Source organism: Miniopterus natalensis, chromosome 18 (genome assembly GCF_054644295.1).
Source record: "Miniopterus natalensis isolate mMinNat1 chromosome 18, mMinNat1.hap1, whole genome shotgun sequence".
Taxonomy (NCBI): Eukaryota; Metazoa; Chordata; class Mammalia; order Chiroptera; family Miniopteridae; genus Miniopterus; species Miniopterus natalensis.
Genome location: NC_142098.1, coordinates 34656629 through 34670472, shown reverse-complemented (window position 1 = coordinate 34670472; position 13844 = coordinate 34656629). Strand labels below are relative to the sequence as shown.

Here is a 13844-nt window from a genome sequence, read left to right as displayed (position 1 = left end):
AATACTTTTCCCTACTTTGTCCTTTGGGCCTCTCTTTGAGAAATACTCCTTTAGCTTGTCTGTGGGGTGAGGATTCAGCTGACCCCCTGGAGAACCTAAAGCAGCACCATCCGAGAGAATTTTCTGCCATGATGGAAATGTTCTCTACTTGCAGTGCCCACAAGGATGCCTGTGGATATTTGAAATGTGATTGGTGCAACTGAGGAATGGGATTCTTTTATTTAATTAATTTAAATAGCCACATATGGCTAGTGGCCATCTGCTTGGACAGTGCATTTCTAGAGCATACACAAAACAATGTCACAAGACCTTTTACCATGGTCTATACTGTAATTATTGTTCAGACCTTCCCAAGGGGAAGGGGAACAGAATTACCACCTCAGGCCATCTGAGGTATTGCTAAGCTGAAAACTGGGAACCAAAACACAGACTACCAGTAAAAGATGATGAAGGCCAATAGGTGTACAGCACCTGGGTGTTGGGCTGAGTTTTGAAGGATAGATAGGAAGGAGTTGGCAACAGAGATAGGAAGGAGAAGGTGACCACAGGAAAAGGGACCAGCATATGTAGAGGCCTGGAGGTGAGACAGCTTGTCATTCCAGGGAATATCGAGGGGTTTGTGTCACCGAAAAATTAAGGGCCAGTGGTCTTGGAAGTGGAGGAGTGGCGGACCTTGAAGCTGCTGAGTTCCGCCAGGGCCTGGGTTCCAGATGGAGATCCCCATGGGGCTTGGCAGGCGGTGAATTAGTTGGGGTTTGTCACTGGGTTGCTACAAGGTTCAGGGGGGTGACAAACAGGAAGCTTCGATTCAGCGGTACCTGGCCCAGTGTGCACTGCTGGAGAAGGAGTGGTGGGGAGCCGCCAGAGTGTTTTCTTAGGCAAGAGACCCATTCTGGTTTTCATTGTTGTAAGATACCATACCCTTCAGTGCAGGGAAGAATCCCTTTCTCAACACTGGGGAGGAGGGGCATAGGGCTAGAGTAGGGCTAGAGAGCCAGCTTCCTGACCTGGCGGGAGCCAGCAACCCAGTGAAAATGAGCCTGCTCAGGGCCGGGGTGGTGGGGGTGTGGGGGTGTGGGTGTGTGTGTGTGTGTGTGTGTGTGTGTGTGTGTGTGTCTGTGTGTGTCTGTGTGTGTCTGTGTGTGTCTGTGTGTGTCTGTGTACACGTACACAGAAGGCCCACAGGGGCCATGCTGGTGACTAGTCCTTGCCTAGATGCTGCAGTGGCCTGCTCACTGCTCCAGAAAGCCTCTCCTGCCTTCTCTTGTCCGCTCTCCCAGGGAGCTAGAGGGATTCCCTAACCCCCGCCCTGCCAACTTCTTTCCAGTGTACATTTAGTATAATAAACCAACGTCCAGATTCCCACACCGAGTCAGCAATTCAGCATTTGCCATGTTTGCTTGGTCTGTATTTTTTGCGGAATCTTGTACTTCTGTTCATATTCGTGACACTTACCTCCTTAGCAGGCACCTCCTAAGGATAAGGACCATCTTCTACAGAGTCGCAGTACCATTATCACACCTCTGGTGGTTCTTTATAGTAGATGTTTAGTACCATCCTCCCCATAGCCCTGCCATAGATTTCTCCAGTGATCCTCAAAATGTTGTTTTGTAAACCAGGGTTATTCAAGGTACAATGCTGTCTCTTTGGCCTGTTTTAATCTAGTTCAGTCCTTTGTCTTTCTCCTCCCCAGGACATGTTTTTTTTTAGATAAGGCAGGCTAGGTGTCTTGTAGAATGCCACACGTTGGACATGTTATCTTACTGCCTTTTGGCCCTGTTTACTTTGGTCCTCTGTGCCTCTGTTTCCTGTAAACCAGGAATTAAGTCTGGATGGGGATTGGCAAACTATAGCTCAGCCTCCTGTTTTGTAAATAAAGTTTTATTGGAACATGCCCATACCCGAGGTTGCTTTTTCCCTACTGTGGCAGAGTTGAGTAGTTTCGATAGAGATCATGTGGCCTGAGAAGCCTAAAGTATTTACTGTTTGGTGGTTTACAGAAGTTTGCAGACCCCTGGTCTTGGCTGGTGTGCTTAATAGTGTATTACATTAGTGTGATCTTTTTAATGTAAATCTTATAATGTAATTTCTCTGCTTAGAACTCTTGAGTGGCTTTCAGTCCCACTTGGCGTGAATTCCAAAGTCAACGCCATATTCTACAAAGTCCTACATGACCTGGTGTCCTCTCCAGAATCATTTCCTACCACTGGTTTCCTCACTTGTCTACTCACTGTTCCTTAAACATGCCAAACAGACTTTCTACCTGAGGACCTTTGCGCTTGCTGTTCCCTTTGCTTAGAATTTTCTTCTCCCAGATATCATTATGAGTCTCTGCTCACATGTTACCTCCTCGGGGTGGTCTGCCTGCCCCCGTGGCTCTGTTACCCTTACCCTGCTTTTTTTTCTCCGTAGCAGCTGTCTATTTATATGTGCTGAGAACATAAATAGGTATTCAATAAATGTTTGTTGAATGAATAAAACAATAACTAAAACTAACTCTGCTGGCCACACCCTGTTCTAAGACTTTTGTATATACTAACTCGTCCTCACAACATTTCCTGGAGGTAATTCCTCACCTGTTAAGCAGAGATGGTGATAGCGAAACAGAGGCACAGGGAATTATAGAATAAGGGAAAGATCTGAAGGGTCCGGGTTTCCCCCTCCAGACATGGCTGGGTCTGGATCAGCCAGCTCAGCCATCTGAGGATATCTGTGAACAGAGGGGGACCTCAGATTTCCTCCAACTGCAAACACCCCTCTGGGTCAGAGGACGGCCCTGGTTAGGGAGAGAGGTCCCCCGTTGCCATCAGACCAGCAGTCACTTGTTACTCTTGACGCTGTGAGGAGGACAGGCCTGTGCACCAATGATATCCCTGACACCTCCGGTTTACCTGGTTTCTCTCTGGGGTGTACTTAGTCTTGCCCAGCAGGGTATCTCAGGGTTGGGGCTGGAGCTCTAGAGTGAGACCAGCGCTGTGCCACTTTCTCAGTGGGGTCAGTTCCCTGACTGTCATGAACAAAGGAGGAAGTAAACGTGAAACCACTGGCCTGGGGCCTCCCCATGGAATCCTGCTTGTTGGCATCTCTTCTCTTCACCATCTTCTCTGCCACCAGTACCTCCTGCCTGGAGAACTGCTGTAGTCTCATGCTTCCTCTCACTGCCCCCAATCTTTTCCCCACACAGCAGCTGCTGACTTAAAACAGAAATCGGATCCTGCCATCCCTACATAAACCTTCAATGACTTCCCGTGATGTTAAGATGTAAATCCTAACAGTGGCATATGCAGCGCAGTGCGATCTGGGCCTGTCCACCCTCCCCTCATCTCCTCTGTTCCCTCTCTTTGTAGAATTCAGCTCCAGAACACCTGCTGGGCCTTCTGCAGACCCTCAGGCTCCCTCCTGCTCAGGGCCACCTGGCTTCCTTTCCCTCCCAGCACTTTGCATGGCTGCCTCCGTCCCTCTGCTTCATTGCACAGCCATGTGCTAAGTGCCTGTTCTTGGTGCTGAGGATAGTCCATGTTCTAGGGACGTCTTTCAAGTTCTGGCTTAGATGCTACCTCCTCAGTGAGGCCTTCCCAGATCGTCCTCTGAGAAGGAGCTTCCTGTTCCAGTCCCTGCCTTGGGAACTTGACACACTCATCTTCTCCATCAGGCTGGGAGCTCCCTGGGGTTTGTCTCTGCTGCGGCCTCAGCACCCAGAACCAGGCCAGTGCAGAGAAAGCAGGAAGCATTGCTGGCTGGCTGGGCGAATGCTCACAGCCACCCTTGGAGGTCCTCGTTGTGCCAGGCACTGCCCTAATGCTTTCTGTCTCGTGTTGCATTTCACCTTTACATGACCCTCTGGTCCCTGCTCTATGTGGCAGCGGCTGAGGCACAGGAAAGTAAAATCACCTGCCCAGTGTTGCCTCCAGGACGGACAGAGCTAAGATCGTGTCAGGCCGCTCGGCTTCAGAGTCTGTGTACTCAGCCACTGTGCGATGCCCAGTATATGAGGGCAGTAGACAGGCTGGAGAAGTGAGGCCACTCAGGGCCCCTCAGCCAGTTCACAGCAGAGCTGAGCTCTAGGCCCTGGCCCCGAGTCTGTGCCACACACAGTCGGGTGCTGCCTGGGGGAGCATAGCTCCACCAAATGTGTCTTCTGGCCTCAGAGCCCAAGTGAGGGATAGGAGGCTCCTGAAAGTCCCCCGAGGGAAGAAGTGCTTCGGGGGCAGTAGGGGCACCTGGGTACCGGGGCCTCTGCTTGCTGGCTGTGTAATTGGGCACATCAGCCTCTCTGTGTCTCAGCCTCCTTGTTTCTAGAAGGAGCTAAATAAGTACCTACTTCATAGGGTGTTCAGGAGGACCTATGGGGTTACCTCACGTAAAGCGTCTGGTCACTACCTGAGGTAAATTGTCCTTTAACAAATTTTAAAATGCTAACTTTGGGTGAGAACATGGATTAAAGAAACAGAGTGCAGCCCTAGCCAGGTGGCTCGGTTGAGTGTAGTCCTGTGCACCTCAAGTTTGCCTGTTCCATTCCCGGTGAGGGGCGTGCAGGAGGCAGCTCATCAGTGTTGCACTCTCGCATCGATGTTTCCCTCTCCCTTCCTCTCTCTCTAAAACAATTTAAAAATAAATTTTAAAAATAACATGGCTTGCTTAGTGAATTTCAGGCCAGAAAAAAAATAACCCCACATACCTTTGGGTGTGGATTAAAAAGAAAAGGAAAGAAATAGAGCGCCCCTGTGTGAGTGGAGGGCATTTGTGTTCTGTTTAATGAGGGAGTCCCTGGGAAAGGTCAACCCCCAAGGCACTGCTTTCCTTCCTCGCCCCGGGCTGTAGTTACTCCCTAAGCCTGTGAGAGTGCCTGCTTCCTCCTTCCTCCTCTTAGGCCTTACCTGGGAAGCTGTAACTTTCATCAGGGAGCAGTGGTGGCGTCCCCAGAGCCACCTGGCTGGGTGATCTCCATGGGTGACTGTGCACCTCAGTTTCCACGTCAGAAACATGCCCATTTCTCCGCCAGTGCTCTTAAGGGAGATTGGATGAGGTGGTGTCTGTGGAGCTGTTACTGTTCCTGTCATGTCTCGGGGTGGGGAAGAGGTTGGTTCCCCTGGGGACTTCCCTTTGAGGCGTGGAAGGCACATCAGCCCCAACTCTGGGTGGGAGCTCCCCTCTGCCCCAGACACCATGTTGCAAACCCTTGAGGAATATCCTGGACCGAGGCCCTTGCTTTTTCTCCGAATTCTGAGTGCTGCAACCTTGCAGCCTTGGTCCAGTTGGAACAGGATTGGGAGCTTGTCAGGCGTTGGGGGAGCCCCAGCTACCCCCATCCAATCTCCTGTGTCCCTGTGGGTTCCGCAAATCCCTGTGGGGCTGGGCACCTGAGTCAAGGTGGATGGGATAGGTCCAGGTCCCACTTAGGGTCGTTAACACCTTTCTTGAATTGAGCACTTCCTATGTGTGCACTGCTTTGCACACAGCAGCTCACCAGTATCACAGTGTCCCCAGCCTACCGCAGAGGGGGGTGGACTGGGAGGGGTGAGCTTGCCCGGGTGGCAGAATTACCATTTGAGCCCCAGCTAGTGTGGCCCCTGGAGCCCATGCCCCTGATCATCAACTCTGTGGCCCAGAGACGTTGCTCCAGAGGAGCCCCTTGGAGCTGCATCCAGAGCTCCTGTGGTATGGATGAACCGTCACATATTTATTCAGGCCACTGTTGATGGACTGCCTGTGTTCTCCCTTATAAACAAAGACAAGAGCACGCTACGCATCTTCGTCTGCAACATGCTGTTTTTCATATGACAGACTGTGTGTGAGATATACATAATGTTTTAAAAAATATATCAGCATATCTCTTAGGAGATTGGTGATTTTTTTTTATTTGTGGTCTTACACACAAAGTTAGCATTTTAAAATTTCTAAGAAAACAGTTATGATCTGATAAAGTAAATTATTTTTCAAAATACAAGAATATTAATGTAGACACAAGGATTTATATTGTAATTGATTCCAAAGAGGTCACAGGGTGAAACAAGTTGAGAAATGCCTGCCTGAGGCATTGGGTCAGGAAAGGAAGCCAATGCTGCTCTACCTGGGTGTGCACTGGGCCTCTGTGTGCTCCCCACCTGTAATGCAGGAGGAGGGGTGAGTGCTCGCCCCAGAGGCAGCCAGGTGTTTATGTGATCTCATGCGCATAAAATCCTTTTGGTTCTAACTCTAATAGCATGATACTATGCTCTGCTCACACCTTCCCTTTTTCATGTAAGATGTCTTAGGTCATTCCAAGTCCACAGATAGATCTGCCTCATTCTTTCTGTCAGCTGCAGAATGTCCCCTCTCCACTTTACAGAACCCTGTGGGCTCAGCACTGTTGCCATGTTTCCTCCAGTCTAAGACGTCATCACCTGAAGACACACCATTATTTTATATAACACGATAAAAAAGCAGTGCCCATTTAAGTCAGACATGTGTTGTAGGACTAATGGATTATAGAAGTACAGTTGACCCTTGAACAATGGGTTGGAACCACACGGGTCTGCATATACATGGAATTTTCTTAATAAATACTGTAAATGTATTCTCTGCCTTACGATTTTCTTAACTTTTCTTTTCTCTAGTTTATTGTAAGAATATAGTACATAATACATAGAGCGTACAGAATAGGTTTTAATTAACTGTTATCGGTAAGATTTCCAGTCAACAATAGGTATTAGTAGTTAAGTTTTTGGGGAGTTAAAGTTAATACGTGCCCCTCGCTGGGTGGCTCAGTTGGGAACCTCTGTCCCTGACCCATCCTCCCAGCAGATAGCCTCCTCCAGGGAGTCATGTCGGTGGCACTTGCCTTTTAAGATCCTCAGCTTCTCTGGCTAATGAATGCTTCCTTTTACTCTTGATTTTCTTGAACAAAACATTGGTCATTTGTACACTTGAGCTTGTCATTTGTTCCGGAGGAATTCAGAGAAGCACATCTCTTCCTCATTCAAGGCTTGGGGTGGCAGCTCATTTTCAAGGGGCTGAGAAGAAAGGTGGTCGCCCTCTTTGACCATTTAATATCTGCCTGACTTCAAGTGTCCACTCCTGGGACATAGATGTTCTGGCCCTATTCCACTCTTGCTCTCTCCCACCCAGAGGGCCTGTAAAATTTCAGCCCTGTCCCATCAGCTCTCCCAGCTCAGACAGATGGAGCCAAAATGCCCAAAGGTGTTTGGAGGGGGTGGGACTCAGCCTTTCCTGCCCAGCACTCATGGCTCCCTGACCTGTCCCCACACAGGGAGGAGTGGATGCGGGCCATCCAGATGGTTGCCAACAGCCTCAAACAGCGGGGCCCGGGTGAGGACCCCATGGACTACAAGTGTGGCTCCCCCAGTGACTCTTCTGCAGCTGAGGAGATGGAAGTGGCCGTTAGCAAGGCACGGGCCAAGGTGGTAAGTGCTTGGGGGGCAGGGCTGCCAGTCTGTGAGAACGCCGCCCCTACAGTGTTGGCCCTACCACCCTTGGTTTCCATAGGGAGTGTGAGGGGCCCCGCCCTGCCTTGACTGTCCTGTAGCATGGGTGATCTTATGGGGTAGATGCTCAAGGGCTGCTCTGTGCCCCCCCCCCCCCCGAGAGGTCCTCAAGACCCATCCACTCCCCATTGGAGTCCTCGCAGGGCATCATGTCCAAGAGAGCCGAGTGCTGGGAGAGAGCCCTGGTCTGAAGACCACTTCACAGTGAGCAGTTGCCTCCCAGAGCCTCCCCTCCTGCTTGTGCTGGAGCATTTTGGCAACAGTGTCCTTTGATGTTCCTTTTCCTTTGTGAAAATTTGCTCCCATGGGCTGGCTGTGTGCCAGGCAGCACTGATGGCCCTTCTCTTTCTCACCCCTGACAGACCATGAACGACTTCGACTATCTCAAGCTCCTGGGCAAGGGCACCTTCGGCAAAGTCATCCTGGTGCGGGAGAAGGCCACCGGCCGCTACTATGCCATGAAGATCCTGCGGAAGGAGGTCATCATCGCCAAGGTGGGCGCTCCCCACACTGCCATTGGCTGGCCTCAGGGTGGGGAGACACGCACAGGGCCAGGCCACTTACCTGTGCCTTCTGCTACCAGTGTCTCATTTCTCTACCAAACCCACTCCTCTGGGTTCAATTCTGTAAATCCACAGGCTAGCCAGCCTGCCAAGTGCCCACCCCATGCTCTGGGCGCTTGGGGAGATAAGTGGAGAGTCTGACTGGGCCTCGCCCAGCAGCACTGTCAGGGCCTGAAAGGAGGCGTCCCCATAGGCTGTGAGTGAGGGGGCTTGGCTCACGGTGTCTCAATAGGAGGCTGGGCCAGCAGTGGAATTCTGTTCGTTTTCTTTATTTAAAGTTTTTAAAATGGAAAATTCCTAACATACACAACATTTTTAAAAGGAAAATAAATATAATGAACTCCCATGTAGCCTTTATCCAGCATCAATTGTCAACATTTGGCCAACCTTGTTTCATTAGCTCTGCCCTCACCTTCTTTCTTCTGTAGTACTTTAAGGCATGTTTGAGACAGCATATAACTTACCCATGCGTACTTAGAGATGTGTCTTCAACGGGTGAAGTTTTTAAAGACTAGAATTGTACTGTGATCATGTCCAACGAGTGAACAGTCCCCGTGTCACTGGTCCAGGGCAGGGTTTCTCAGCCTCAGCACTGCTGGCGTTTGGGCCAGTTGTTTGCTGCGGTGGCGTCATGCTCTGCACTGTAAGGTGTGGGAGCAGTGTCCCTCTTCCACCCACAAAAGCAGTAGCACCCTTCCCCCTCCCCTGAGTTGTGACAATCAAAAATGTCTTGACATTATTACCAAACGTCCCCTGAGCATAGACTTACCTGGGAGAGGGGAGCCAGTGTCTGGGCTGCCGGTGGTTGAGGACACCAGCAGCTCTCGGTCACCACCGTGCCTGGTTAGTCAGTGGGAAGGCTTATAAAACCACTGCTGGGCCACCCCATTTCTGGTTAGTCCGGGGAGGGGCCCAAGAACCTGCTTTCTCCCAAGTTCCCAGGCGACACTGATGCTGCCTGTGTGGGGACCACACGCACAACTTCTGCTCCCCAGCCCGGAGTCCCAATTCTAGATCCAGTTTCTTCTTCCATGAGAACAGTTATAGGCGGTGATTCCTACGGCCTCGTGGCACTGCAGGCGTCTTATAATGTCTGCTTGTTCCCTCTTAGGGATGTTAAAGTTGGCGTGTGGGTTCGGGAGGTGACAGCCTGATCCCTTCATCGTAAAGTCCCCATCACCTTCTCACCTTGTGGTTTTGTGAGCGAGCCATTGATTGTCCTTGCCTGGGCCCCTTATTCCTTCGGGCTTGTGGATGGTCATGTGCCAGGTTGGGGGCTGGCATGTTGTCACCCACCAGCCCCTCACCTGGCCTCTGTCTGCAGGATGAAGTCGCCCACACGGTCACCGAGAGCCGGGTCCTCCAGAACACCAGGCACCCATTCCTCACTGTGAGTGGCACTCCCCTCCGGCCTGTGCACTGCGGGGGCCTCCAGGCCAGCCCTCGGACAGAGCTCAGGGAATGAGCCAACCCTCCTGCTATGAAGCAGACTTACTGTCAGCCAGGTGGCTGGGGCCAGGCATTGCTGGGTTCCCAAAACCCTGGGGTGGCAGCTTCTTCATAGATAGTGGTGTCATGTCAGCACCTCAGCCGACAGGTGAAATGACAGCAGCATGGCCCAGGAGAGCATGGCTGCTGTCTCTGAGTTTGAGGCACTTAGCCTGGCTGGTCAAAGTGGGAATGTGATTTTTTAAAAATTTTCAGATGTAATCCTAGAGGCAGATGTATTACTGTGCTGTCAACTTGAGCTGAGCAGGCACCTCTCTGGGCTCTAGCCATCAGTTAACTGGACTAGACTGAGCATGGCTTATGGATTATTTCTGTACCTTAGTTTCTGTCCAGGTTTCTGTTAGGCCACAGCACTTGTTCAAATGAAATCTTACGAGGTGCTTCCATGTAGAAGACGGAGAACAGTGGAGTCGTGAGCAGAGGGTTCAACGAAGTGTTCTGAGGAACCCTCTATAGGGATTCTTAGAGCACAGTTTGAGAACTACTCTTTTTTTGGCAGATTGCTTGTCCAAGCTGTCTTTGAGGTCAGCTCCAACTCCCAGACAGCAAACCTCATGTGCGTGTGTGTGTGTATGTGTGAGAAAGAGTTTAATGCATTTGACTTTAAAATGGGAGGAGGAAGAGAGACATGACATAGCTCTGCTTACTCAGAAGAGTCTCCCTCCTGGCTGTGCCTCTTGGAAGCTTAGTGGCAGGCAGAGGACAGATTGCTTAGCACAGTAACCCTCTCCCAGTCCTCAGAGCCACGAGCCCACTCACGTGCCCTAGAAGGTGAGGCTGAGGTCTGAACCCCGGCTGCCTGGTTCCCATGGCCAGTCAGGGCGGGGCGTGTCGAGGCTGACCTGGCAGCGCCTAGCCACCTTTCTTCCCCGCAGGCACTGAAGTACGCCTTCCAGACCCACGACCGCCTGTGCTTCGTGATGGAGTACGCTAACGGTGGGGAGGTGAGCTGTGCTGCCCCCGCCGGGCTGCCTGGGTGTCTCATTCCCAAGTGTGGGGGAGGAGGGGGAGGGCGGAGGGAGACTTACGAGGGGGGTAAGCTCGTTCTGTTCTCCTGCCCCTGGAGGCAGACAGCATCCTCTCAGAGGGTTAGTAACTTGCCAAGTGCACATAGCTAGTGAGCTGGTGGGTGGGATGCACGCTGAGGTGCAGCGAGGTGTGGAGAGGGCTGTGAGGGTGGTTGGATGACAGCGCAGAGGATGTTCTCGGAGGATGACCTGCGAAGAAAGGGTGTGCAGGTCAAGAGCCACCAGTCCTCTGCTTTCCCAAGTGATGCAGAGCAGTCAGCCACTCGCTATCACCTGCTCCAAGACCCTCACTCCTCTCTCATGCAGGTGTGACTTCATCTGTCCCTTTTGGTCACAGCTGTGGTCACTTGCTCATGACTTGTGTCCTCTGCTTCCTTGCTGTCACTCCCACATTCACTGTCCCCTTCATGCCACCCCCTACTCTCCCTGTGGTGTCAGTCCTTCACATGAACTCTTCTCTCAGTTGGTCCTTCTTGCTGTCACTTGCCAGTTCATGGAGTAGGTGTGATGTTGTCACTGGGCTGCCAGGCAGGGTCCCATCCTTCTCTCCCCTGGGCCAGCGGCCTGATGCCCTATCCCCTCCTCCCCACCTCCGGCAGCTGTTCTTCCACCTGTCCCGGGAGCGCGTCTTCACGGAGGAGCGGGCACGCTTCTATGGCGCAGAGATCGTCTCAGCCCTGGAGTACCTGCACTCCAGGGATGTAGTGTACCGTGACATCAAGGTAAGTGTGCGGTCACCTCTTGGCAAGGGTCCGGGCTGGCCTGGGGCACACTGGGGATACCAAGCTTACTGCCCAGGGAGGGTCTGTCTTGTCCTTGTACATGTGTCTGGCTCCCTCTGGGGCTTGAACCCTCCTGCTCCGGCCCCAGGTGGTGGTTCCACAGCAAGCAGCCCTGCATGAGGTCCCTTCTGAGCCTCTTGTGAGCAAATGCTCCCATGCAGCGAGGGTGTAAGTTGGTATAGGCACTTTAGAAGGCAGTTTGCAGAATCTACCATCACTGAACACGTGCATCCCCTGTGAGCTGGCCGTTGTGCCCTAGGTATACCTTTGTGCACCTCAAAATGTGGATACACACCCTAGCAGCAATAATCACACTGACCCCAGACTGGGAGCCACCTGAGTGTCTGCTGTCGTAGAAGGGATGAAGTCGGGTGGTGGATTCACATACTGGGACTGCACAGTAGTTAAAGGGACCACACTCCAGCCCCATGCAGCAGCATGGGTGCATCTTACAGACTAAAATCAAGGGGAAAGCCAGGACAGACAGGCGGGTCTGTGTTGACAGGTGTATGTGTAAGCGGGAGAAACTTCAAAAAGATGCAAGTTACTTCTCTGTCCGGAGCACCGGTGGTTACTAACAGGAAAGGGGCACATGGGGGTCTGAGGGTCTGGAAATGCTCTGTCTTGACCTTGGGGAGGTACACAGAGGCCCACTAAATGGACCCTTATGTGAAGTTTAGGCAAAAGAAAGGGAGATACTGTCCCTCACGTCCTAAGTGGGGAGGTAGGTTGGGGCAGGACCGGCTCTATCTCTCTGCCCTGCTTTTTCCCAGCTTCCCTGAGGGGCAGCCAGGGACTGGGGAGGTGGGAGCCTCAGAGGGTGAGGGCTTAGCCCTGTGCTGGGGTGTACCCATGGCTCAGCCTGGAGCCCCTGGTGTGACAGATGCCATCCCAGGCCACAGCCCCCTCCAGGGCAGGGCCGGGCACGTGGGGTTTCACGGAGGGGGCAGGAAGCCCGGAAAGATATGTCCCTGATACACTGGCTTTTCCTCCAGCTGGAAAACCTCATGCTGGACAAAGATGGCCACATCAAGATCACCGACTTTGGCCTGTGCAAAGAGGGCATCAGTGACGGGGCCACCATGAAAACCTTCTGCGGGACCCCCGAATATCTGGCACCCGAGGTGTCTGGGGCTGTGATGCCAAGGGAGGCGTGGCCCTGGGGCCCTGGGACCCTGTGCTTCCCCTGCCCAGACACTCTGAGGGCTCTAGTTCCTCAGATCGCCCTCCCCAGCCCCCTGCAGGGCCTTGTCCCTACTGGGCACATTAGCTCCTGGGCCCCAGGGTGTGGGTCTGGCCCTCATTGCCCCTCCCTGTCAGGTCCTGGAGGACAACGACTATGGCCGTGCCGTGGACTGGTGGGGGCTGGGTGTGGTCATGTACGAGATGATGTGCGGCCGCCTGCCCTTCTACAACCAGGACCACGAGCGCCTCTTCGAGCTCATCCTCATGGAGGAGATCCGCTTCCCGCGCACGCTCAGCCCCGAGGCCAAGTCTCTGCTGGCTGGGCTGCTTAAGAAGGACCCCAAGCAGAGGTGAGGGCTGGCAACTGCCCTGCTCTGCCCAGCGCCACCTGCTGCCACTGTCCCCTCAACCCAGAGGGGCACTGTCCACAAGCACATGCACTGGTGGATGTGCCACGTGTGTTCCCCACAGTGTCCGGTGGTCCCCACAGTCTTCGGTAGTCCCCACAGCTGGCACTCAGGGAGTTTTCCCTGGGGCAGGCCTGTCCTTAGTCCTCTGTCCATACTACCTTGTTTTGTGGGGACGCTGAGGAGCAGGGCAGCCCTGTCCTACCCTAGGGAGGCCCAGTCATACGTGCCAGAGCCAGGATGTGAGGTGGCCATCTGCCCCCTTGGTTCACATTCTGGGCTGGGGCCCAGTTGCAGTCTCCTCGCTCTGACCCTGGGCACAGGAGTTCCCTCCCTGCCTCACTTTCCTCTGTGAGGTGGTGGTCTGTGGCTGGGACAGGATTATTGAGGTTGTTCAGGGCCTGCGTGTCACAGGCCAAGGCCTGCACCGAAAGCGTCTCCCAGAACCTGGCTGCCCCGGGAGGGGGGTGCTCATGGCCATCTCTGCCCAGGCTCGGCGGGGGGCCCAGCGACGCCAAGGAGGTCATGGAGCACAGGTTCTTCCTCAGCATCAACTGGCAGGACGTGGTACAGAAGAAGGTGAGAGCACCACCCACCTCCCAGCAGGAGCTCTTCCCCGTGTGGGTGACCTTGGCCAAGCTGCCTGTCCTCAGGGTCCTGAGCCTGGGCTCCTCTCCTCCACAGCTCCCGCCACCCTTCAAACCTCAGGTCACGTCTGAGGTTGACACAAGGTACTTCGATGATGAGTTCACTGCCCAGTCCATCACAATCACACCCCCGGACCGCTGTGAGTGCCTGAGGCCCTGAACCCTGGGGGTGGAGGGTGTCTGCCCCTGGCCCAGTTCACCAGGAGGAATCATGAGGGGCTTTTGCTGTTAGTCGTCCG

General features: G+C 53.1%; 1 protein-coding gene across 4 annotated transcripts in view; it reads left to right on the top strand.

The window, feature by feature from the left end:
* The window catches only part of AKT2 (AKT serine/threonine kinase 2), a 46938-nt gene that overhangs the window by 29382 nt on the left and 3712 nt on the right, over window positions 1-13844 (top strand). For all 4 annotated transcript variants that reach the window (XM_087826699.1, XM_016209211.2, XM_016209210.2 and 1 more), the window contains 9 exons: window positions 7250-7403; window positions 7847-7978; window positions 9372-9437; window positions 10432-10500; window positions 11184-11306; window positions 12362-12490; window positions 12687-12901; window positions 13450-13537; window positions 13643-13745. In XM_087826699.1, coding sequence (XP_087682825.1) covers window positions 7250-7403; window positions 7847-7978; window positions 9372-9437; window positions 10432-10500; window positions 11184-11306; window positions 12362-12490; window positions 12687-12901; window positions 13450-13537; window positions 13643-13745 — 1079 coding nt within the window. The remainder of the gene's footprint in view (window positions 1-7249; window positions 7404-7846; window positions 7979-9371; window positions 9438-10431; window positions 10501-11183; window positions 11307-12361; window positions 12491-12686; window positions 12902-13449; window positions 13538-13642; window positions 13746-13844) is intronic.